General features: G+C 42.2%; 1 protein-coding gene and 1 pseudogene across 1 annotated transcript in view; both read left to right on the forward strand.

The window, feature by feature from the left end:
• LOC105057453 (sucrose synthase 4) overlaps positions 1-14,962 on the forward strand; it is a 35,774-nt gene extending 20,812 nt beyond the window's left edge. Inside the window, 5 exon segments of the mRNA XM_010940066.4 lie at positions 13,646-13,967; positions 14,042-14,286; positions 14,376-14,404; positions 14,407-14,513; positions 14,709-14,962. Coding sequence (XP_010938368.2) covers positions 13,646-13,967; positions 14,042-14,286; positions 14,376-14,404; positions 14,407-14,513; positions 14,709-14,747 — 742 coding nt within the window. The 3' untranslated portion in view covers positions 14,748-14,962.
• A 6,021-nt stretch (positions 14,963-20,983) lies between these two features.
• Positions 20,984-24,306, forward strand: LOC140853823 (probable disease resistance protein At5g63020; annotated as a pseudogene).
• Positions 24,307-27,695: the final 3,389 nt, after the last annotated feature.

Genomic DNA, 27,695 nt, shown 5'->3' on the forward strand with positions numbered 1-27,695 from the left:
TATCGGCAAATTATAATATATTTTTCTGACATGATTTGTGAAACAGTGCATGAATTGGATGAATGGTATTTTATTATGAAAATATCTTATTTGAAATGTTATGATGAAGCATGATTAAACATATTGATTTCATGATGCATTACATTGATTGATTTCGATACTACATGATTATATGTTTTATTATCGAAATTAGAATATGAAATATGATTTATGAAGAATTATGATATAAGAAACATTATGAATTGACAACCTGACTATGTAAAGGACCCCGCCAATGGGGGCATATACGTTGGCAATTGATTGTCCTGAGGGTTTATGTTGCTCCTAGATTGATTTTGATGACTACAAAACAGTTGGAAGGGATACAAATAATTTTTATGTGAAAAAGACCTTATGCTCTACAGGGGCAAAATCGTAATTTCATCAAAACTCTAATTTGATAGCATCATCGTGTAGAACAAATGATATGTAATCTATTGGTGAAAGTTTCATGGTTTTTGGACTTATATTTTTGGAGTTATGAAGGTTTGAAGTTCATGAGTCGACTCATGAGTCAACTCATGAAACTATGAGCTGATTGGCACGCAAAGATTAGCCATGGCACGCTGGTTTTCTGGCTTGGCACGACCTGTGAGTCGACTCATGAGTCGACCCACAAGGCATGAGTCGACTCATGAGTCGACCTCTGCTGTTTTGGGCCAAGAAAATCCAGAAACCCAATCTCTGGACTTTGCAACAGAGGTCGACTCATGAGTCGACCCCTGAGGCATGAGTCGACTCATGAGTCGACTCATATGACGGGATTTGCCTGTAACGGCTAATTTTTGGCCAGATTTGGTTGCTTTTTAATGCTGCTTTTTATGCTCTAACGGCTCTTTTTCTGCCTAGTTTGTTTTCCCTTGTCTCTTAAGGCTATAAAAGGTTTCAAAAGGTGGAAAACAAAAAGAAGAGACATCCAAATATCCAAGAGGCATTCAAGAGATTTGAAAAGAGAAAATCAAGAGCATTCAAGAGGGCATTCAAGTGCATTCAAGAGAGAGTTTTTCAAGCCAACTACTCAACCTCATTCAAGAGCTCATTTAAAGCCTTCAAGAAGCCATCATTCAAGCTCACCAACTCCTCAAGCATTTACTTCATCTCTCATCCACTTTGAGGAAATCCAAGAGGGGCTTCTTCATTTGAGTAAAGCATATTTATTGTTATATTCGCTCACTTAAGGAGCTATTCTTGTACTTATTTGTGCTCTAAACTGATTTTATCTTGTGTGTAATTGTTTTTGTTTTGGAGGGTTTCCAAAACAAGGAAAGGTTGATCCGAATCTGAAATCGGAGTGTATTGGGTCGGCTTGTACCCGGGAAATAAGTGGACTAGCTTGGGATAGCTAGTGTCGGAGTTTCCGACGGTTGTATTCGGGTTGAATACAAAGTATAGTGGATTGGAATTCCCAAGTAGGAGCTTGGGGAGTGGATGTAGGTGCAAGGTTGGCACCGAACCACTATAAATCATTGTGTTTGTGGCATGCTTTATTGTTTCTCTTTAATTCTCCATTATATCCTTGCATTCTTGTTTTAAGTAATTAATCTCAAACTAAAGTCTCTCTCATCATTCATCAAGCTTTTGATATATATTTTTTACAAGTAATTAGTTAAGCCTAAAATCTTTAAAACCCAATTCACCCCCCCTCTTGGGTTGCATAGCTGGGCAACAAGTGGTATCAGAGCCCGGTGCTCTAGCCCTTCTTTGATCTAACAATCAAAGAGCCAAAGATCTATGGCAACCCACGTCGGCACTTCTCTAGCCGAGGGGCAATCTACCAACCGACCTCCACTTTTCAATGGGTCTAATTACACCTATTGGAAAGCTCGGATGAAGATTTTCATACAAGCACTAGACTATGATATGTGGAGTATCATAGTGAACGGTCCACACACACCCACCAAGATAATAGATGGTGAGGAGTCAACCAAACCCGAAAGAGAATGGGATGAGGTTGATAAGAAATTGGCACAGTTAAATGCTAAAGCTATGAATGTTCTTTATTGTTCACTTGATGCAAATGAATTTAATCGCATTTCTACCTGTGCATCTGCTAAAGAAATATGGGATAGGTTAGAAGTAACCCATGAGGGAACAAATCAAGTAAAGGAGTCTAAAATAAACATGCTTGTACATAAATATGAGTTATTTAAAATGGAGCATGATGAGTCCATAACTACTATGTTTACTCGCTTTACTGATATAATTAATGGTTTGAAGAGTCTTGGCAAATCTTATACTAACAGTGAGCTTATAAGGAAGATTCTCAGGTCATTGCCAAGAACCTGGGAAGCCAAGGTGACTGCTATCCAAGAAGCAAAGGACTTGAACACTCTACCTCTAGAAGAGCTTCTTGGATCCTTGATGACTCACGAGCTTAGCATGAAGCAACATCAAGAAGATGAAGTCAAAAAGAAGAGAACCATTGCCCTCAAATCCACAGCCTCTCCTGATGAAGAAACTGACGACACAGAAGATGAAGAACAGGATGAAGAAATGGCACTCATCACCCGAAGATTCAAGAAGTTCCTAAGAAAGAGGAAACAGGGGATGAGAAAGAGACCTTTCACAAAAGGGGAACAAAGCAAAGAGAAAGAAAAAGATCAACCCCTTATATGCTATGAGTGCAAGAAGCCGGGGCATTTCAAATCCGAATGTCCACAATTGAAGAAAGGTCCCAAAAAGTTCAAAAAGAAGGCAATGATGGCCACATGGAGTGCGAGCGACGACTCAAGCTCCGATGAGGAGACCTCAACAGAACAAGCCAACCTGTGCCTTATGGCACACGATAATGAGGTAATTTGTGAAACCCCTAGTGAATTTACTTTTGAAGAATTGCATGAAGCCTTCAATGATTTAATTGATGAATTGAAGAAACTAGGAATGAAAAACAAAGAACTAAAATTAAAAAATCAGTCTTTAGTAAAACAAGCAGAAAATCTTTCAATTGAAAAATCCACTTTGCTTCAAGAGAACCAAAGCCTAAAGAATGATATTAATAAGCTGAAACCTATAGTAGATAAATTCACCTTAAGTTCAAACAAACTAAATATGATTCTTGAAAATCAAAAGGCCGTATATGATAAGGCTGGACTTGGTTATAACCCCTTAAAGAAATAAAAATTTCTGAAAAATATTTATGTAAATTATTCAAGTAACAAGCCTACCAATACTACTTGTTTTAAATGTGGTAGAATAGGACATAAATCTTACACTTGTGCAAACATAACTGTAAAGAAAATATGGGTTCCAAAAGGAACCATCTTGACTAACCAAAAAGGACCCAAGAAAGCTTGGGTACCTAAAACAAAAACTTGATATTTGTTTGCAGGTGTGTCTAGCATCCCATGGAGAAAACAGGAAATGGTATCTGGACAGTGGATGCTCGAGACACATGACTGGTGATGAATCACAATTCATCACGCTTGATGCTAAGGATGGAGGGATGGTCACCTTTGGAGATAATGGCAAAGGAAAGATCATCGGGATAGGTAACATTGGTATCACTCCCTCCAAATATATTGAAAATGTTTTGTTAGTTAAAGGTTTAAAGCATAACTTACTTAGCATTAGTCAATTTTGTGATAAAGGGTATAAAGTAGTTTTTGAATCATCTGTTTGTATTGTGACTAGTCCTATTAATGATGGCATCAAATTTATAGGACATAGACATGGCAATATTTATATGGTAGATCTAAATGATTTAGCCAAATTAGACATGCAATGCCTAGTATCCTTAAATGCTAAAGTTAATGAGACTAGTTGGCTTTGGCATCGTAGACTTGCTCACATTAGCATGCATTCTCTTTCAAAATTAATTAAGAAAGAATTAGTTCATGGCTTGCCTAAACTGAATTTTGAAAAAGATAGGATTTGTGATGCATGTCAACTAGGTAAGCAAACTAGAGTTTCATTTAAATCCAAAAACATTGTTTCAACTTCTAGACCATTAGAGCTTTTGCATATGGATTTATTTGGACCAACTAGAACCACAAGTCTAGGAGGAAAACGATATGGTTTTGTAATAATAGATGATTATTCACGTTTTACTTGGGTTTTCTTTTTGGCACACAAAGATGAAACTTTTCATATTTTCACTAAATTTCATCGAAAAGTCACTAATGAAAAAGGATTTTCAATTCAAAATATTAGAAGTGACCATGGAACTGAATTTGAAAATCAAGACTTTGAAAAATTTTGTGATGAGAATGGAATCGGCCATAACTTCTCTGCTCCTAGAACACCCCAACAAAATGGGGTAGTTGAAAGGAAAAACAGAACCTTAGAAGAAATGGTCCGTACCATGCTTTGTGAAAGCAACCTTCTAAGATATTTTTGGGCGGAAGTTATTAACACAGCATGTTACATTTTAAATCGTGCTTTGATCAGACAATTTTTAAAGAAAACCCCATATGAACTTTGGAAAGGAAGAAAATCAAATATTGCATATTTTCATATTTTTGGCTGCCGATGTTTTGTATTAAATAATAGCAAAGAAAGACTTGGTAAATTTGATGCAAAATCAGATGAAGCAATCTTTCTGGGTTACTCCTCTACTAGTAAAGCTTTTAGAGTTTTTAATAAAAGAACTTTAGTAGTTGAGGAGTCCATTCATGTTGTCTTTGATGAATCTAACGATCTTCCTTCAAGGAAGAATGAGGGTGTTGATGATGCAGATCCATTAATAGAAGGTATGAAGGAGATCACTCTGAAAGATTCAGCCACTCCAGAGGATAAGGAACAAGAAGACAAACAAGATGAGATAGGTGAGGAAATTCAAGAACAACCTCAAGGTACCAATGACCTACCCAAGGAATGGAGGTATGTTCACAACCACCCTAAGGAATTAATTATTGGTGATCCTATGCATGGGGTAAAAACTCGCTCTTCACTTAGAGATGTGTTTAATCATTGTGCTTTTGTTTCTCATCTTGAACCTAAAACTATTGAAGAAGCTGAAAAAGATCATAATTGGATTAATGCAATGCAAGAGGAACTTAATCAATTTGAAAGAAATAATGTTTGGACTTTGGTTTCAAGACCTAAAAACTGTTCAATAATTGGCACAAAATGGGTCTTTAGAAACAAATTAGATGAGCATGGTAATGTAATTAGAAATAAAGCAAGATTGGTTGCTAAAGGATATAATCAAGAAGAAGGGATTGATTTTGATGAAACCTTTGCACCAGTAGCTAGATTAGAAGCCATTAGACTTCTACTTGCATATGCTTGCTTTATGAAATTCAAATTGTTTCAAATGGATGTTAAAAGTATATTTTTAAATGGATTTATTGCTGAAGAAGTTTATGTAGAACAACCCCCTGGATTTGAAAATCATGCCTTTCCTAATCATATTTTTAAATTAAATAAGACTTTATATGGATTAAAACAAGCACCTAGAGCATGGTATGATAGATTAAGCAAATTTTTACTAAATAATGGTTTTTCAAGAGGTAATGTAGATACAACCCTCTTTATCAAAAGAAATCAAAATGATATGTTAGTTATACAAATTTATGTTGATGACATAATTTTTGGGTCTACTAATGAATCCCTTTGTCAAGACTTTGCTAAGCTTATGCAGGGGGAGTTCGAGATGAGCATGATGGGAGAACTCACCTTCTTCCTCGGACTCCAGATCAAACAATCAAAAGAGGGAATCTCCATCACCCAAAGCAAGTACACCAAGGAACTACTCAAAAGATTTGGAATGGAGAACTCCAAACCCATTGGCACACCAATGAGTCCCTCATGTAAGCTTGACAAGGACGATGAAGGTAAATGTGTAGACTTAAAATACTATAGAGGTATGATTGGATCATTATTATATTTAACTGCAAGTAGGCCTGATATCATGTTTAGTGTTTGTTTATGTGCTAGATATCAATCTAATCCTAAAGAATCTCATTTGAATGCTGTTAAAAGAATCCTTAGATACTTAAATGGTACTCAAACTTTAGGGTTATGGTACTCTAAGGACTCACAAATAGATTTATTAGGATATTCTGATGCTGACTTTGCTGGATGTAAATTAGATAGAAAAAGCACAAGTGGAACTTGTCAATTTCTTGGAGTTAACCTAATCTCATGGTTTAGCAAGAAATAAAATTCGGTAGCACTGTCTACGGCTGAGGTCGAATACATTGCAGCCGAAAGTTGTTGTGCTCAAATCTTGTGGATTAAGCAACAACTCGAAGACTTTGGAATTAAACTTAATGAAACACCAATAAGATGTGACAACACAAGTGCCATAAATCTATCTAAAAATCCTATTCAACACTCAAGATCCAAACACATTGAAATAAGACATCACTTCATAAGAGAACATGTTCAAAACAAAAATATAATTCTTGAATATGTTTGCATCGAAAATCAATTAGCTGATATCTTTACAAAGGCCCTTAGTGAGGATAGATACTGTGAAATTAGGAGAAATTTAGGAATTCTTGATCCTTTGCCTAAATTAATTTTAATTCCAATGATTTATTGTCAAAATTTCCTAAAGCTCAATTTCCAACACCTTTCTTGGTCCCAAAAGCTCAAGTTTTTCATTCTAAAAACTCATCTTAGAGCTAAACTCCTTCTCCCCAAATTTCAATTTTTCTGGAATTTATTCACATTTTTCCTGATTTTCTGAACTTCATGAGTCGACTCATGAGTCGACTCAATGGCAAACTGTAATTCCCAGCAACTTCCAACGGGCTGAAGGGTTTATATTTTGAATTGCTGTTCGTGAGCCGACCCTCACGCTCGTCTTCCTCCTTCCGAAATCCATTCTCCCTTCTCCCATTTGCTCCATTTCCAAGGCTTAGCTGTGGAACTCCTCCCGCCTCCTCTCCACCGAAATCGCCACTCGGGGAAAGGTTCTTTTGTGACCTCTTCCCTTGTTCTTCACGGTTGGAGCGTGCCCTAGCACTCCACCGTCCCTCTCAAATCCACCTTCTCTCCTCCAAAACCTCAAATCACTCTCTTGTAATCCTTCCTCCACTCTTTCACTTGCTCCTCAAGTCTCCTCGCCTGCTATTGAAGAGGTTATGGCACCAAAAATGAAACTTCCCCAAAGGAGAAAGTCCGTCTGGAACTTGAAGAAAGTGTAAGAAGGAAAAGGCAAGCGGCACAGTCCACCTCTGCTCCCGCTCCAGCTTCAGTTCAAGGTCCTTCACAGTCTCTCAAACCCCCAGTAAGAACCCTCTTCAGATAGAAAAGTAGAAACTGGGAAAAACATTGACTTCCGATTTTTGAAATGAGGGATTTTCTTTAGCAAGTAAGATCAAAAATCAGGGATGGAGCTTTTACTGTACACTAAAGAAGTCACCTATGTTGACCTAGTTAGGGAGTTTTATCAGAATCTTATTTATGGAAATGGGTCAGTGACTTCAACTGTGAAAGGGATTGATATATGTCTGGATCCTGTCATTTAGGGGAGATTTTACATTACCTAGTGAAGGTTATGCATACATGGAACTCCCCGTGAAAGAAGAAGGTATAAGTTTATCTTGGAGGAACCTACCAAGGGAATTTGAATAAACTGGAAGCCAAGATATTACCTATAGAATGAGAATCTTACATCAAATGGTCACAAAACTTTTCTTCCCTAGGAGTGGTAGGCACGATCTTCTGTCAGGCAGGGACATATGCATTATGTTTCACATTATCACACAGACCCCCCTAAACCTCCCAGCACTTATGATGAGGCCATGAGAGAGACTCTGAACAGATCTAAGGCACATTTGCCTTATGGTATGGCCCTGACTAGAGTTTTAGGAGGTTTGGAGTTAGTTGTGAGGGGGAGGCTCCCACCAAACTATCTCATGTTGATACCTTCAACCTACACACCTTGCATCGAATGGGGTTCACAAAAAGTGGTGTGGTTGGATCAGGGGAGCTGAGGAAAGAACAGAAGAAAGAGCAGAAGAGAGAGCAGAAGAAAGAGCTGAGGATACAGCAGGAGTCAGAGCTGAAGAAGAAGAAGGTCCATCATCTCCTGTTCATGACTTCAGGCAGCTTCACCAGATATACAGTTCTTTCCGGATCCAAGGCTGGCCCTTCTGAGTTTACCAGGATACCCACACCTGTGCATCAGCCAGAGAGCAGAGCACCTCCGCCAGAGTTCACACTGTCCGATTATCAGATTGAGCGGATTGCACAGCGTATGGTCTCTTTGATGTCGAGTCAGATGAGCAGTACTTCATTTGTACCAGGGGCTACTTCTACTGATCAGACTTTGACTCCCCACATCTCCACAGTATATCAGATGATGGCAGATCAGTCCATGAGGATTCAGCAGCTTGAGGACACTGTACTGAGACTGACTGACAGAGTTCTCGAGTTACAGGGGCAGGTCTTCGATTTGGCACACCCTCAGCCTCAGGAGTCTACGATTGAGGTCACTGATCTCACTGCAGAGGCCGGCAGACTCAGAGGAGCTCTTGAGGGCGGCTATGAGTTACTGAGGAAGGAGATCAGAGGATCAAGTGAGCAAGCTACTACTCAGTTCACTGCACTTCTCCAGGCTGTCTCCAGGCACTGACTGTACTTGACTCCATCAGACTTACCCTTTCAGTTCAGTCCCTAGCTTCTCAGCGTTCTCAGCCACCCAGTTCCTCCCGTTCGCCTGCTCGTGCCAGTTCTTCCTCTCGTGCCAGAGGCAGACGGGGTCGAGGACGCATCTCAGATCCAGATCCATCTGCTCCTTATCACATTTCTGATGATTCTGATCATTGATCATTTCTAGATCCTAGGTCTTAGTGTTTAGTCCTCTCTAGGATCTGTATTTTTGGGGCCATGTATTGACATGAGCTAGTTGACTTTGTATGATACTTTTTATGTTACAATCTATGTACTGAAACAATTATGGCTTTACCTTTGGAATGATGATTATCTTACTTTGGTTATATATTCTCTTTTGTGAAATATTGTCTTCTCTTTATGGTATTATCATTTTATGATTGCTGTTAATAGTTGCTTCATTAAGGGGGAGCAAACCCTACAAGAGGAGAAATTAAAGAATGCTTCAGAAAAAGGACTTAACCTTGTTTGATGATGTCAAAAAGGGGGAGAAATTAAACACAAAGAAATCCATCAAAAGCAAACACTACAAATTATGAGAAATTAATACATTGACAATTTTAAGTACAAATGCTAACTATACTGCAAATAAGTACCTTTTAAAATTACTCATACTCTGATTTGCTGTAAACCATTGAATATGCTTTGATAGGCTTTCAAATTCCAAACCCACTCTGATATATTGAATACATTGCTCTAATACTTTGACAATTTTTTTTACTACTCCGATACATTACTCAATTTTACTCTGATACATTGAAAAACTGTTTTTATTACTCTGATACTTTGCAAAATTTTTCTCTGATACTTTGTAAAATTGTTTTCCCTACACTGATACATTGCAGGATTTTCATTTCTCTTGCTCTGATACATCTTAAACTTAAATGATCTAATACTCTTTCCAAATCAACTATTAAATATGCTTTGGCACACTTGACTAGTTTTGAGAATTGAGAAAATTTTTTCTTGCTCTGATAATAAAATCAAATTTTCTGCTCTAACACCAAAACAATAATCCAATGAGCATATCTTCCAATCTTTAAGCAAATGGACAAACCATTTATGCATACAACCATTTGTATCACATGCCAAAAGAATCATACTCTTTTCAAGCATATGCACCTAAAATACAATCTGTTGAAATTCATGATTCAGAAAAAATGCTTTTGTTCAAATGTTTTGTCATCATCAAAAAGGGGGAGATTGTTGCTCCTAGATTGATTTTGATGACTACAAAACAGTTGGAAGGGATACAAATAATTTTTATGTGAAAAAGACCTTATGCTCTACAGGGGCAAAATCGTAATTTCATCAAAACTCTGATTTGATAGCATCATCGTGTAGAACAAATGATATGTAATCTATTGGTGAAAGTTTCATGGTTTTTGGACTTATATTTTTGGAGTTATGAAGGTTTGAAGTTCATGAGTCGACTCATGAGTCAACTCATGAAACTATGAGCTGATTGGCACGCAAAGATTAGCCATGGCACGCTGGTTTTCTGGCTTGGCACGACCTGTGAGTCAACTCATGAGTCGACCCACAAGGCATGAGTCGACTCATGAGTCGACTTCTGCTGTTTTGGGCCAAGAAAATCCAGAAACCAAATCTCTGGACTTTGCAACAGAGGTCGACTCATGAGTCGACCCCTGAGGCATGAGTCGACTCATGAGTCGACTCATATGACGGGATTTGCCTGTAACGGCTAGTTTTTGGCCAGATTTGGTTGCTTTTTAATGCTGCTTTTTGTGCTCTAACGGCTCTTTTTCTGCCTAGTTTGTTTTTCCTTGTCTCTTAAGGCTATAAAATGTTTCAAAAGGTGGAAAACATAAAGGAGAGACATCCAAATATCCAAGAGGCATTCAAGTGATTTGAAAAGAGAAAATCAAGAGCATTCAAGAGGGCATTCAAGTGCATTCAAGAGAGGGTTTCTCAAGCCAACTTCTCAACCTCATTCAAGAGTTCATTTAAAGCCTTCAAGAAGCCATCAATCAAAGCTCACCAACTCCTCAAGCATTTACTTCATCTCTCATCCACTTTGAGGAAATCCAAGAGGGGCTTCTTCATTTGAGTAAAGCGTATTTATTGTTATATTCGCTCACTTAAGGAGCTATTCTTGTACTTATTTGTGCTCTAAACTGATTTTATCTTTTGAGTAATTGTTTTTGTTTTGGAGGGTTTCCAAAACAAGGAAAGGTTGATCCGAACCTGAAATCGGAGTGTATTGGGTCGGCTTGTACCCGGGAAACAAGTGGACTAGCTTGGGATAGCTAGTGTCGGAGTTTCCGACGGTGGTATTCGGGTTGAATACAAAGTATAGTGGATTGGAATTCCCAAGTAGGAGCTTGGGGAGTGGATGTAGGTGCAAGGTTGGCACCGAACCACTATAAATCATTGTGTTTGTGGCATGCTTTATTGTTTCTCTTTAATTCTCCATTATATCCTTGCATTCTTGTTTTAAGTAATTAATCTCAAACTAAAGTCTCTCTCCTCATTCATCAAGCTTTTGATATATCTTTTTTTTTTTACAAGTATTTAGTTAAGCCTAAAATTTTTAAAACCCAATTCACCCCCCCTCTTGGGTTGCATAGCTGGGCAACAGTCACTTCCAGAAGATCCTCACCGACCTCCTCAGTGTTGGCGAGAATATTGAAGAGAAGATTAGGACACTAGTTTTGCTAGCATCGTTTTTTTCTTCGTATGAGTGCTTGGTGACTGCTCTTCTAGTGGAGAAGAGCACCATCAAGATGGACCAGATCACCGCGGTGATTCTCCAGAATGAGGTTCTCAGGAGGAAAAATCCAGATTCGAGCTCAAATGGCGATAGCTCAGCTTTGATGGTTTCTGGAGGAGCAGGAGGCGGTAGACGGAGCGACAGGAGATCGCGACGAGGGCGGTCCAAGTCCAAGAGAGACTTGAGCAAGACAAGGTGTTATCGGTATGACGAGTTGGGACATCTAGTCAGAGATTGCTCTCAACTCAAAGATCGGACGATGGCTACTGTAGCGACGGCTAGTAGCTATTCAGAGAGAGATGTCCTGGAGATATCTGACGAGGTATCTACTTCTTTCCAGCAGTAGATTTTAGATTCTGCATGCATCTATCATGTATTTTGTAGAAGAGCAGTTTGACTCCCTAGAGAACAGTGAGGGTACTGTTTATCTGTCAGATGGATCATGCTGTACGATCAGAGGCATCGGGACTGTCAGCTGGAGGACACATGATGGTGCAGTGAGGAGATTGGAGGAGGTCCGATACATATCCGATTTCAGACAGAATCTTATCTCACTGAGCAGACTGGATTCGAGAGGCTACAGGACGGTAGTTGGTGGAGGAATCCTGAAGGTGCTACGCGGTGATAGGATTATTCTGGAGGAGAAGAAGAGGAGTAGAGAACATTATTACCTGACGGAGAGCTCAGAGCGAAGTGGAGCTCCAGATGGAGGTGGATCGGGCATGAGACAGGAGATTTGAGAGGATGAAAGGCGATATCGCAAGGTGAGATTTCTATTACTACAGAATGATACTTCGAGCAGGTCTCAGGTTAGGAGGAGCATAGCATACGACGGAGATGGGATCGAGCGGCCTGGCTCGACTCCCATGTTTGTCCATCCATGATCAGCGGGCGATTGTCCCAGGACATGGGGGCGAGGAGATCCAGAAGCTCTCAAAGTCCAGAGGAGGCCGAATATCGAGTCGATGTGGAGATTGCTAGGATTTGATGATTCAAGATTCGGTCCACATTGAGCCCGTAGCGAGGTCTGTGATGAAAAATGAAATCCAACGAGATCAAGATCACCTCAAACAGAGCTCGGATGGTCGAGATATGTGCGAGAGAAGTCGGCACGAAGTTCGGAGTCGCGGAGGATCGTCGGCGGCCGGCGGTTGACCGGCGGAGCGGCGGTACGCGGCCTAGGCGTGGCAGCGCGCGGGCTGGGCTCGGTAAGGCGCAGCCTAGCGCGTAGCGCGCGGCCCAGGCCCAGGCTCGCAAGCGCGCGGGCCGCCCCAGGCCGGGCTGGCCCGCGCGCCCTTGGGAGCCTGTAGCCCGGTCCATCGTGGACCAGGCGGTGCACCGGGAGGCCTGTGGACCGAGGGGGCGTTTCCCCTCGGTTTCTCGCGGTCCACTATCGTTTCTCGCACGTTTCTTGCGGTCCACGGACTATTCCGTGGATCAGTGCGCCATCGGAGGGTGTGGGTTGCTTCTGATGTTGATCCGATGGTTCAGGGACTTGGTTTGGGCCTGATTAGAAGTCTTTAACCTAATCTAACACGGATTTAAGGCCTTTAAAAGGTTCTGATCGTGAACAGAAGGACGTGGTGGCCTGGTGTGTCGCGCGACTGTGGAAAACTCGAACTCACGGAGAGAGAGAACATGTGACGCTGAGAAGAGAAGGAGCAGGGAGGCTCCTAGACAGCAGACAACAGTCGCTTCAGAGGTTCAGGAGGTCTTCCTAAAGAGAGCTTTTGTGAGGAAGAACTTCCTGTGAGGGAGAAATTGGGTGTACGAGGGTTGAGGGTGAAATCTCCTTTTGTAATATTTTTTTTTCATAGTGAAGTTTGCATGCTCCGTGGAAGCGAGCCCTTTTTTGACTGATCCACGTATTTGATTGTTTTCTGTTTTTTTTTTTTCTTTCTGCTGCATCGCGTTGTATCGAAAAGGTCCTGAGAAGTGGTGTCTTGGTCAGACATCTACCAACAATATAACCACAGTATATAATACTCAACTTTAAAGAGCTTGTGGACCATTCTTACATCTGGAAAGTTCCATCGGCCTCTGACAACTATATCTGTGATTGTTTCATGCCAAATGGTGCTATGGTAGTGACTTTGAACCATATAGCACCAGTTGTCTCACTACTGTTATTGCTGTCATTGTTTATAGATGATCCTGTGTCAGTAATCCAATGCTAAATGTAGCTGATGTCTGCAAAAGCTTTTTCTTTGTAAACAATAATTTTTTGGGAATGTTTGAATCTTTTGTCTATTTGTACAATTCCAGTGCTTATGGCTGATAAGTTTTCTTGTATGTCTCCTGACACAGTGGTTGGTTGGATGACCGGTCTAAGCCCATCATCTTCTCCATGGCAAGGCTTGACCGGGTGAAAAACATAACAGGACTGGTTGAATGCTTTGCTAAGAACACTAAACTAAGAGAATTGGTAAACCTTGTTGTAGTTGCTGGTTACAATGATGTGAAGAAATCGAGTGACAGAGAAGAAATTCAAGAGATCGAGAAGATGCACCAACTTATAGAGGCCTATAACTTATTTGGCCAGTTCCGCTGGATTTCTGCCCAAACAAACAGAGCACGTAATGGTGAGCTATATCGTTACATAGCTGACACTGGCGGTGCTTTTGTGCAGGTATAATTAACATTGTTCAACTCTTCTGATACTTGTATATGTTTTGTCATAACTTGTACTCCATTTTACTGCAGCCTGCTTTTTATGAAGCCTTCGGACTCACTGTTGTGGAGGCCATGACTTGCGGTCTTCCAACATTTGCCACTTGTCATGGAGGGCCTGCAGAAATTATTGAGCATGGGATATCAGGTTTCCATATAGACCCATATCATCTGGACCAGGCTGGTGCAATCATGGCCGACTTCTTTGAACGGTGCAAAAAAGACTCTGGGTATTGGAAGCAGATATCCAATGGAGGGCTCCGTCGAATCCATGAAAGGTACTTCATCTGCATGCGTCTTTGTGGCATCACCTTTCATGAACTATTCTATCATGTAATAAAGCAACAATTTCATTTTAAAACTGTAGGTATACGTGGAAAATCTATTCTGAAAGGCTAATGACGTTGGCGGGGTTTATGGGTTCTGGAAGTATGTTTCGAAGCTTGAAAGACGTGAGACGCGTCGTTATCTTGAGATGTTCTACATATTGAAGTTCAGGGACTTGGTAAGTCCAATTTATATGCAGTATTCTCCTGAAATGCTTAGTTTGATAAAAAGAATTTGCACTGCATGATTCAGTCAATTTTCAAAAATCTTACCTCAGTATGTACTCTGAAATATTCTCTTTCATCTGGGTCACGTCTGTCTTCCCTTTAACTGTGCAAGTTCTGATCTCCCTTAATGTTTCTCGTATTATTAGGTGAAATCTGTTCCCCTAGCGGTTGATGATGAACATTGAAGTCATACCCTGGATGTTACAAATAGAACTTCTATGGCATTGTGGCTGCAAGGTTGGTTGTACGTGGATGGTACTGGAAATGGCAAATCACCCATGGGTTTTAATAATGGTTACTCTGATGTATGACAATCCTGGCATATAAGCCAGCAGTTTGCTTAACCCTTTGCCCTTTTAACTATGCTTCCAATAATATCTGATTAGTGTGTTCTTGAGCAGATGCCTTCAATTCCAATCTTGAGTCAGCAATTAACCTTTTGGTGCCTCTTTATGATGCTTCTAAGTGTATAAGCTGGGGCAGGTGCCTACTCAGGGAAGATGTGATTGTGTATGGGAAAGCATATTCAGGCACGAAGAATGTACCTGTCATGCTGGTGTGGTAGCCAATTTCTTTGGATAAATTTGTGAGAGTTAAGCATTCGCGTGTACTGGTCATTACAGCTTTGCTGGGCATTGATAAACTATATGAATCTTAGTCTGTTATTCAAATGATGTCCATCATTTCAATGACATGCCAAGATTCTCTGCCAGACTGGTGACATACTTGCATTGCCAATGGGTTTCATCCGGCTAACCCACCATGGACCGTCTCAAATCATTTACCCTGTGAACTGGCTGAATCTGCTTCTATCAATTTTATTGTTTAGTTCCTTTTTTTCAATAATGCTGCTGCATGGTGTTGATGGTCTGAATTCTAGAACTGTTGTTAGCCCGTGCCATTGTTTTGCTACGAACTCACGGTTTTACTATTTTATTTTATTTTATTTACAAAAATCATTCATTCAATTTTTGTGTGAATACATTTACGAAGGTCTGCAAACAAAATATTCCTCTAAGACTGAGAGGTCAGATTTAAATCTTGCTAGGGAGTATTTAGAGTGCTTCACTACATATGCTATCATCCAATCCGTTGATGTGTTTGTCTCTCGAAAAATATGCTTAATGATTAGTGCTGTACATCTACTCAGTAAGGTCGCTATATTTTGGAGGAGGTGAGCAACCACTCCTCTCATCCATCTTTGGATCCAAGCTACCATTATTGTGGAATCACCCTCGATTCATTGTGGAATCACCTTCGATGATTAAGTGGTCAGCTCGCATTATCCATCAGGCATAGATAATCCTAGCGCAAGCTGCTTGGAACTCAGCATCCGGAATTGTAGGCTCAAATAAATAGCTGCCCTTGGTTGCAACAAATCTGGATCCAAGGCCGTGGACCACAAAGTCAGTACCCCTGTTCTATCTTTGATATTACTATTGAAGTTGATCTTGAGATATATCAGAGAAAGCTTTGAGGAAATAAACATCCAACGGGACATTACAAGAATAGTATGGGAGTCTCAAATTTCGGATGGTCTCAAGGTCACATCAGTAAGTTTCGCTGTCAGAGAGAGCTCGCTCCAAAATAAATCTGGCCGAAGATCTCTTAGACTAGAACACACTATTTCATGGCAATCAAATATGGTTAGCAATGTAGGCCACATGGATATCAGCCTCCTTAGCTGCTATAGCCTCTGCACAGCTCCGTAAGAAATCAAGGCCTGAATGGAAATCTCGGTTTGGAAAAGGAAGTGAGACATACCTGCAAGGTGCCAAATCTATCTGGCTCTTGAATATAAGAACAAAGCGTGCTCCACCATCTCCTCCTCATACCCATAGGATGGGCAGGGCTGTGGCAAGACCATTCCTCTGCCCCTCAAGACAAATTTGGTTAGAAATCTACCCCTTGCAATCTTCTAAACTAAGAGACATACTCTCGGATGCACTCCGATTCTCCAAATCCAGCCGATATCCTGGTGCCTGGTAGGTTCCTTTCAATAAATTTGGTACAAGTTCCTCGCCATCACCCTCGGAGTACATGAAGATTGCCAAATCCTAATGTTCTAGCTACTGCTGAGTGGGAGCACCAAAGACTGCACGCACTCCACCAAAGACATTCCAAAAACCTAGGCTACCACATTCGGATCCCATCCTTTGTCTGTCTGTCATCCAATCGAGAGAGTTTCGAGATCCTCGCTGACTTAATGAATGTCGGCCACCAACACACCGACAAGTCAGTAATCCACTGGTCCCCCAATAGGTTCACTAACCAACTATCCCCTACAAACCATCTCGTCAGAGGAATCACATCAGGAGCATGGGCACACATCCTCCACAGAAAAGAGTAGCTCCTCCTCAATTGGATCTTGCCATCCCCAGACCAAGCTCTATATCCGACCCTCATCACTATACTCCACAAGCAATCCATGTCCAAGAGGAATCTAGCCGCATGGCTAGTGATTAGGGCTTTGCACCTAGAAATCAAGAACTGGATGCCAAGACCACTTTCTCGCAGCGACTGGCACATAATATCCCATGCAGTCAGGTACACTCCACGATCTTCCATATATGAACCCTAAAGAAAACTCATGAAGAGCTGTTCAAGCTTTGACGGCAAGGTTTTGGATAAGATCATATTATAGAGAAGATAAATAGGGATAGAACTAAGGACCGATCTCACCAAGGTGACTTTGCCCATCATAGAAAGTGCTCTAGCCTATCAACTCTCCAGTCGCTCCCAGATAGTCCACTCTATATCACCACACTCTGCCCTCCTCAACTTGCAGCCCATCATAGGGACACCCAAATACTGCAATGTCCCGCTATCTATCGTTGGAATACCCCTGATGGAGAGCTGCAAGTGGGAAGATATCCTCGATTGAAGTGAACTACAGACTTGAGGAGATTCACCTTCTGGCTCAAGGTGAGGTAGTACTTCTCCAAGATCCTCCTAAATCCAATGCATTTCGAAGCGAAGCTCGATCGATCAGTGAGTAGTCATCTGTAAAAAGTACAAACGAGATCGACGAGGCTCTAGGAGCCAACCACATAGGGATCCAGTACCTACTCCTGAGATGCCAAGCACAAAGCTTGTGAGAGAGGGAATTAGCATAGAGAATAAAGAGATAAGGAGAAGAGGGGCAACCCTGTTGCAGCCCAACCAACAAGTGGAAGAAGTTCGATGGCATTCCATTAATAAGAATAGCAAAGGTAGGGCTAGAAACATACACCACAATCCAGCTAATCTAGTGAGGGTGGAAGCCAAACTCCAGCAATTTACTCTTCAAAAATTGTCAACTCATGCGATCACCGGTCCGCTCCATATCCAGCTTGATCACTATAAGACTGCACTAACAGATGCTCGATGAAGATCATGTATGAATTTCTGAGTAATGAGGATATTGTCGGAAATACTATGGCCCCCAACAAAGGTTCCTTGCTCCAAGCTAATCAGTTGGGGTAGAATCGACTTCATCTTGCTCACCATAAGCTTTGCACAGACTTTCATACAGCATCGTGCATAAGCTAATAGGTCGGAAGTATCTTGGCTCCTAGGCATCCTGCCGCTTTAGTATCAGGGTAATAAAAGTTTGCTTTCAAGAGGCAAGCATCATACCGATAGCAAAAAATTTCTGCATAGCAGCCACCACCTCAAACTGAATGATAGAACAATAAACTTGAAAAAAAGAGGAGGGAAACTGTTTGGCCTGGGGTCTTATCCTCCACCATAGACCATACCATGTTCCACACTTCCTACCCTAAAATAGAACCAAGTAGAATCCTATTCTCCTGGTCAGTGACCATACTATAGGGAGGAGGGGACACAAAGGTACCACCTCCACCAAGAGATGCCATCCATCTCGACCTGAAGAAGTAAACAATGATTTGCTTGATGCCCTCCTTATCCTCCATCCATTGCCCATCTGTCCTTGATCACTCGGTTCTCATTCCTATAGCACTGAACTATGATAGCTTAATGGAAGAATCTCATGTTCCTGTCCTCCTCTTTGATCCATTGGACAGTGGATTTCTGTCTTCAGAAGACCTCCTATTAATGCAAAGAGAGTGATACTCAATAAGCTTACCTCACAGATCAACAAGATCAGCTTCAGCAAATCCACCCTCCCGGTCCTCCCACTCTTGGAGCTCCGAAATAGTTGCCTCCACACCCTTAAGCTTTCTGAAGATATTGCTCACCTCAATCCTATTCCACCACCGCAACCGTCTTCTTGTTAGTTTAAGCCTTTGCATCATCTGATATCTAGCATCACCACGTATTAGTAATCTCCAGACCTCTCTCATAATATCTCAAGACTGAAGGTAGGAGAGCCAAAATTTTTCGAACCGAAAGGGACTCCAGTACGAGGGGACTGTCCATTGTGAAGAGGATTGAGTAGTACTCAGAGGCAATCCTCGACAGATATTGAACCAGAAGTCTAGAATGATCTCGAATCCAGCTGGCTATCGTAAAGACTCTATCAATACGCTCCCATATCCTAGCTTATCTCTAGCGCTTGTTATACCAAGTAAACCTCGAGCCAGCAAAATCAAGATCCACTGGCCCATTGAACTGCAAGAAATCTCTAAATTCTCTAGATTCCACATCTTCCCTGTAAGGCTACCACCACACTTGTTCTGGGGATCATCAATACAATTAAAATCACCAACTATGGTGGTAGGACATTCTGGTTAAGCAAATAAAGGATCTTATACCATAGCAATCTTCTATCCATGTAGCCAGTGCTAGCATAAACACCCAACAAAAATCAAGTCAATCCATTTATTCCAGAGACATTAATAGCGACTTGTTGAGTACAATAATGAAAGACATCCATGGTAGCTATACCGTTCTTCCAGACAACAATAATACCTTCAAAGAGGTCTTGGGACTCCACTGCACAGAAATCCCACCTCATCAAAAAATGTTGCCGAACTCGAGCCAAGCTCGGACCACAAAGATGAGTCTCTACTAAAATGCAGATCATCGGATCATGCTGCTACAAAATTCTTAAAAAGACTGAGCAGAAAGATGGCTTATCCACCCTCCATACATTCCAAAAAAAGGGTTCTCAGCACTTAAGCAAATAAAAGATCTCAAACCATAGCAATCTTCTATCCATGTAGTCAGTGCTAGCATAAACACCCAACAAAAATCAAGTCAATCCATTTATTCCAGAGACATTAATAGCGACTTGCTGAGTACAATAATGAAAGACATCTATGGTAGCTATACCGTTCTTCCAGACAACAATAATACCTCCAAAGAGGCCTTGGGACTCCACTGCACAGAAACCCTACCTCATCAAAAAATGATGCCGTACTCGGGCCAAGCTCGGACCACAAAGATGAGTCTCTACTAAAATGCAGATCTCCGGATCATGCTGCTACAAAATTCTTCAAAAGACTGAGCAAAAAGATGGCTTATCCACCCTCCATACATTCCAAAAAAAGGGTTCCCAACACCCTCAGCTGATGGCTCACCCAACAGTGAGCTCCTCTCTAGTCCATGTCCACATGGAAGATGGTTCCCAATATCTTGAGTGGTTGAACGGTCCATTGCCCCTTCATTAGTCTCCGCCGAAGTGCCCACGGATCGGAGGGCCTTCTTTAAGTGGTTCACCACAGTTCCATGGCCCGAAGCCAACTCTTCCGTTCTGTGACACCCTTCTCCGGCCCTCTTTCACCCCACGGTTAGGCTACTTAGTTCTCAAACTCGGCTCAGCACTCCGATCCAACTCCTTGGGCTAGGGATCGATGGAAAAGACTGCCCCTCGCTCAAATCTTCTCGGATCCCTTCCACTCGATGATGGTGGAAATCGCCCTCCACCAATTGCCAACTTCACCCACTGTGAGGTCAGCGATCGTCGTGGGAGGAACCTGGTCGGCAATATACTCTACCACGAGCTATAGTGAGTTCTCGCCGGCGCTCGATCGCCCCTACACCAAAAGTTTTGTCTTTGGGCTCAGCTTGGAGCACCCAAAGTCCTTCCCCCAGCCAAAGATCCGCTGCCTTGGTTCACTTCACCCGACCTAGGCATGGTAGAGTCTGATCGAAGAACAAGGCCCACCTCTTAGATTGGTCCGGGCCCTTCGGAGGCCCAGGCTAGCCCCGGTGCTTGAACTGGGCTCGTCTGGGTTGTGCTTATGCCCCATTTTAGGCAAGAGCTGCCCATCTCAGCCACATGGAGATCCTTAGGCCTTGGGATTTCGTCCCGGACCACCTCCATTGCTTCATGATCCAGGCCCACCTTCGAAAGTACTTGAAACCCAGATCCTCGCTTGGCCGAATTGACTCAGCCTGCCTCAAAGGTCACCTGCCTCTTCTCCGACGATCACCGTCTGGCAAATTTCGTCGGCTTTTGCCATCTATTAGAATCTAGTGGAGAAACCGGCGAGCTTCCCTGCGCTCTAGGCAAGCTCGGGCGAGAGAGGGATGAGCTCGACCTCGAGGATTCCAGATTTGATTCAATCTCTAGCCTCAGTTTGGTTGGAACCCAAGTCGGTCTCGGTTGCCTGATATGAGATGTTGCCACCCACAGCCCAAGTAGCGGACGGGAGACGGTCGCCAACGGTTCGCCATCCCTCAGATCCCCCTCAACAGCCATTGGGGAAGTGAAGATGTTCTCCGGCGTCAGAGCCCTCCCGCCACTTTCTACTGCTTCACGGGGGATCCAGCAGTCATCATCAGTATGGCCAATCAGCCCGCAATGGTAACAAACAGATGGGACATTATCATACACAAGGGCTACCAAAATAGCCCTTTGTCCCCCTGGATGGAAACTCCTGGCTTCAAGGGTTTCGACGAGTCCAGCTCCACACTTAAACCTAGCAAAGCCCGTCTTCCAGTACCAATCGATGAACTCATCCATGGCTACCAGTTTATCAACCTCAACAGCTATCCCCAGCAAGGTCTCCGGTTCCCAATACTCCATGGGTAAGCAAACCCACACTACCGCCCTTTTCTCTGGATTGATACCTGGAACAAATCGGCGACCCACGGATCTACCGGTAGGAGCTGGCCAGTGATGAACCACGGGCCACCTTTGAGGATTTCCTCGCAAACCCTCTCCGTCCGAAACCGGATGAGGTGGTGTTCCTCAGCCAGACCGAACGGTTCCGGATCATAAGAGAGCTTATCCTAATCTTTAAACTCCTTCAAAATCCACTCAGTGGGAACTCTCTGACCAAGACTGCGAATCAACACCGAGATGTTCGTCCATTTCTTTCTCGACTCCTCCATCACCACCATCGAAAATTGGAGAATTTTGGTAAAATACCTTGCAAAATCTCCACCTCCTCCGGCGAGATTTTATGCATCGTCTATCGGGACTATTGAGGTGGTCCCTTAGCCACCCGAAGCCACGATCTTTCTCCCCCGTCTGCCTCAGGCGATGACCGGCTGCTACCCCTTGGTCCTTTCCTTTTCTCTGCCATGGTGAACTCCTAGGAAGCCACCCAAAACCTGCTCGACAAAAGGCCAAAGAGAAATAACTAATATTGATGCAATCACTCGAGCGCGCTAGGCGGACTCTCTGAGCTAAGTTTCCGAGAGTTAGAGATATGCCGTAGATGTTTTTCACTATTTTATTACTATCTCATAATGCTTGCGGGCAACTATTTTAATGGGGAAAGTCTATTAAAAGTAAACATTGGCATTTAACCTTGTAATCATCCTTGTGATTTAATGTTTTGAATTATAGTCATAGTTTTTGAGAAAATAAAGGCATAATAGTGAAAAAACAAAAGAGTAATGTGCATTTTGCTTTTAGTGATACACAATTAAAAAACACTACTTAACAGTATCATCAAGGACTAGGCCCAACTAATCCCAGGGACAACCAACACTGCGGTGGATCAATTGAAGTTAAAATATTTAAACTAATCCCGGGGAAACTGCCTAGAAACTATTGGTTGGAACTTGGAAGTAGTCCAAAGTGGACTATAGATAATTTGGTACCTAGGAGGAGGGACATGGTAATAATGCGAGTTGTTAGGTAGAGGGAAGAAATTAAATGCATGATCAGACCTATATTAAGAAGAAAGAAATGAAAAAACAAAATTAAATAATCTGTAGTCGACTGTTGACGAGGTCCAACCCATAATTGATCCTCAATCATTAGCCCACAAAGCCCCTCGCTTGCCGTCTTCTCCTTTGTTCCCGCCGAGCTCTAAGCTCCCATTGTCAACCAAACGCTCGATTGGTCTATCCTTTTTCTTACCGCCCTCTCTTCGCCTCTAGCCATGGCCATCGAGGTCCCTCTTTTTAACTACCTGTTACCTTGCTGCTTGAAGCCCCTGAAGCAGCAGTTCGTTTACCTCCTAAAACACAAGAAGAACGTGCGAGACTTATTGAGGCTATGAGCCGGCTGGAAGCCAAACTGGCTCATATCCGGCGCAAGATCGCGGAAGGGGAGAAGAACCAAGAAGCCTGCACCGACGAAGTGGCTGACTGGGTTCCCAAGGTCATCGACGTTGAGCAAAGGGTGAAAAGGATCCTGAAGAGGTATGATCAACACGTTTGCCTACCGAACATCTGGTCGAGCTATCGGATCGGCAAGCGAGCTTACAAGATGCGTGCGAAGGTGGAGAAGCTGATCGAGCAGGGATCTTTCCAGGCCGTGACAGAGAAACCACCCTCCGTTGGCTGCCAGGAGATGCCTTGCCCGACCCCGGTGCTCGGAATGGACTCATACCAACAGCAAGCTCTCAGTTACATCAGTGATGATGACGTTGGGATCATCGGCATTTGCGGCATGGGCGGGGTGGTGAAGAACACTCTGTTAAAGAAAATCAACAACACCTTCGTCCTTCCTAGGAGTGGCAGAAACAATGAGTTCGATTACGTGATCTGGGCCGTGGCTTCCAAGGATCTCAGTTTGAAGAGGCTTCAAGAGCGCATCTTCGAGAGGCTTGATTTGAAAGTGTCGGACAGTGCAGAATCTTACCCCCGAATCATCTTCAACTTCTTGAAGAACAGAAGCTTCCTGCTGCTTCTGGATGACCAATGGACAGGCGTAAATCTTGATGAGGTCGGCATCCTGGAACCCGGCGGTGCTGCTGGTGGAATCAAGCGCAAGTTGGTGCTGACCACCCGATTTGCTTCGCTGTGCGGCAGCATGGGAGCTTGCAGGTCGATGATCAGAATTGAGTGCTTGGAGGGGAAGTATGCATGGCGACTTTTCGAAGAGAAGGTCGATGCGAGCATCATCAACTCCACCGGAATTCCGCCCCTCGCGAGGCAGGTCGCAGAGGAGTGCGACCGCCTGCCTCTCGCGCGCCCTGAGCACCATCGGGCGGGCCATGTCCATCAAGACGGATGTGAGAGATTGGAAATTTGCAGTCGACACGTTGCGGTGCTCGAGGATCCTCGATCTCCCAGGTGTCCCCCGACAACAACAAGAAGCTATTGAACATTCTAAAATTGAGCTATGAATACCTTCCATCACGGGAGATAAGAAGGTGCTCCTTGCTGTGTTCCTTGTGGTCCGAAGATTATTCCATCGATCGAAGTGACCTCATTCAGTGTTGGATGGGTATAGGCGTAATCAGCACATCCGACGATTTCGAATGCCGTTGGAACAAATACCACTCATTCATTAGTGTCTTGAACGAAGCTTGCTTATTGGAGCCAGGTTTTGACAAAGACAAGTAAAAATGCATGACATAATAAGAGATCTGGCTCTCGAGATAGCCAACGAGGAAAGTGAGGGATGTAGATTGTGCGGGTAGGAGTTGGGCTGAAAGCAGATAAAAAATTTCTATAATTGGATCTATTATAGAAGAAATTATGATCGAATCATCTACCACATGCATATATTGGGACCATTAGATTTGTGTCTTAAAAGTTAATTATTGGCTGACACATTATATAATTTCATGACTTAAATTTATATTTTTAATTTTTTATTATAATTTTTTATTATCAATAAAATTTTTTTTATTTCAATCGTGTTTATGTGTCCATAATTTGTCTTAAAAATTAACAAAAATAATTTTTGTATATTCTCAAAATGTTCAGAATTTAAGACATATATTAATTAATAGTTAATTTCTAAATACTTCCGATCAAAAGATCGTCACGGAGGACAGTGATCAATCCATTCGAGATCGGTGTACAGTTCACCTCCCTTATGAGCAGATGGGTCTCGGATCTGCAGTGTAGGAATATTGAAGTGAAAATGTGGGTAGTTGTTAGAGAATAACTTACACTAAGCGTGACCAACATAAGAAACCATATGAATATCTACTCACTCGTCAGTGGTATTCTCGATACTGCAGTGGTGTGAGTGGTCCTTTGACCTGCGGTGTCATCGGCTATTCGTAGCGAGACTACTGGGTTTGACTGCACATTCCCTTGATCTCTAGCCATTCGGATCCTTACTGTGTATGTTAGCTTCAGTAGGTTCAGATTCGTTGTTTGGAGTAGGATGCACGTAGATGGAATCTATCGACTTTGGTAGAAAAGGAGAAGTCCTATGCGATTTGCAAGACTGAGTTCAGCAAGTTTTTGACCAAAGCAAGTGTGAATACTGAAAAAAAATTTTCATGGGATTCACAAATAAACTCGAGTCGAGCCAATCCAGCATATGACTGACGATGGAGTTTGACGAGTTCTCCATGACCTTCGTCAAGTTAGGACTCATGATAGAAGGACTGAATTATACGATAACTGCATCTAGGGATTCATACTTTCATTCTACTGGATTGCCACTACATACTGCTAGGTGTCATTGATGAATTGTGGGATTCATCGGGTGTCGTCTTGATGATCGATGATCCTCGAAGGGTAGAATTGAAATTATTCCAACCCATTGAAAAGAGTTTCGATGATATTGTGATGGAAATCACAATATATCTCACTACCAGATAGAATTAAATCTATAGGGTCACACATTAAAGGATTTAATCTTGAATTTACCAATTGAGCTTATAAAGTTCTAATTGGATTAGGATTTATTGAAATCCTATTAGGTTTAAGAGAATCATACTAGCACATGGTTAAATCTAATTCTTCTCGGGACTTCGATTGGATCAAGTCTATAGCCTTGAACCTAACCTAAATCTATTTGAATTTAGTTGGGTGCCTAATTGTGAGCCCAAGAAGATTGGATTAAGTCAATAAGTTGGCTAAATTATTTCCTCATTATTTTCTCTTAGTGTGTATGGAATTATTAAAAAGAAGTGGCACCTTTCTCCATTTTTGGCAGAACCAAGGGGTGCCAATCCCTTGGATAATGTAAGAGGGGCCTGCCCCCTCTTGTGGCTTGGCGTGGAAGGAGAGAGAGAGGAGCCACACCCCCTCTCTTACATGAAAACCCTAGAATGGGGCGCCAAGGTTTGGCGCCCCAACCACCTGCCCTATAATGCATGGGGCACCCACTCAGATTTTCATATCTGACTAGAGTGCCCCATATTTTTGCCAAAGAAGGATGATAACCTACCAATTAAGTCTGATTTTATAAGAAAAAAATCAGATTAAAAAGGTAGAAATCCTTTTGAGATAATGATGTACCTTTTTAAGTTAATTGGTTCCTGATTTGGATCAAAAAAATGCCTATATAAAGAGAAGGTCTCCTAGAGTTTTATAAATTAGTTATTTTTAACTAAAAATCAGATCTCTCTCCCTCTCTCCCTTCTCCATGCCACACCCTCTCCCTCTTCTCTTTCTCACGTCCAAAGGTTGGGCATTCTACTTTTCTCCACACCAAGAGTTGAGGAGTTGTTCATCTACAGTGAGGAACGAAGAGAAAAGGTGCAGATCAAAGAGTTGATTCCACAGTCTTGATCAAAGAGTTGATCAAGATTCTAAAGGATTGAGATTCTACTTGAAGAAGAAGGATTTACTACTAGAAGATCGATTTGAAATTGATTCCGATGGATACCTGTAGAGGCCGGATATACGTGCGGCTTGAGGAATTTCGAACAAGAGATCATCGGTAGCGATGAATTTTTATCCGTGCTAAGGTATTGAGATTTGATCTCATACTTATTTTATTTTCAGATTATATGTATCTCTTTTCTCTTAAGCTTGGGTAGGATTAGATATGATCTTATGCATGTGGGATTAAAAGATTTAATCTGATTATTTTTCCGTTACATTTTGTAAAGATTTTTGAAATCTACACATGCATGTTACTCGACTTTCTAACAGGGATATCCATCAAAAAAGAAATGATTATGTGATATTTATCTAAACTGTTCAAATATCTTTAGGATTTGTTCATTCTTTTTTTTTTAGTATTTTATGCATGCGTGGCTACACATTTTTTGATGGATATTTTCGAAGTATGTCCGACTATAATTTCTTTCATGATAGAAGTAGCACTGCGAAATATGAAGCAGCGAAGGTTATCTCGCTTATGTGGGATCATATCTGAGAATTTCCTCCAATCAAAAAAAAAAGAAAAATAGCGGAGAATTTCCCCAACCGCTTCCTCAGTTTCCAAATCTCTCGACGTTAGTGCTCCGGGGAAATTCGGATCTGCACGCGATCCCTGCCAGCATCCATCAATCCCTCGTTGCTCTGATGTATCTCGATCTCTCATATACCTCAGTCCAACAGCTTCCATCTGCGATCAGTGAAATCCGAAGGCTGCAATATATTAATCTCTCACATACACCAATTGGATCGCTGCCTGTGGAGTTCAAACGTCTCCTAAACTTGCACTTGCTTGTGAGGGTACTCTACGTCTCTCCGTGATCCCCTCTGGAGTGATATCAAGCCTAGCAGATCTACAGGAGCTTGACCTCTACGGAAGTGGCTATGCAGATTGGGAAGTGATGGAAGGTGATCGAGGCGATACGGGTGCAAATTTTGAAGAACTGTAGAAGAATCAAAACTTGAAATCCCTTGGAATCACCATAAAAACAGTCCCAACTCTTGCCAAGCTTTTACAGTTATCCCACGCATCCACCCGGCGGCTGTGCACACGGAGATTGTCATGTCACAATTTGGCGACGCCAGTCCAGCAGACACCACAAATCATTCCTCAGCATATATGCGCGAGTCTTGAGGAGTTCGAGGTCTTCAGGTGTCCGGGATTGCGACAACTGAGCTTGGAGAACCCTGATGGCCGGAGCTGGTGTCTCGGAAACCTGGAGAAACTCGATATCACAGGCCAGCCGTATTTA

Source organism: Elaeis guineensis, chromosome 14 (genome assembly GCF_000442705.2).
Source record: "Elaeis guineensis isolate ETL-2024a chromosome 14, EG11, whole genome shotgun sequence".
NCBI classification, from domain to species: Eukaryota; Viridiplantae; Streptophyta; class Magnoliopsida; order Arecales; family Arecaceae; genus Elaeis; species Elaeis guineensis.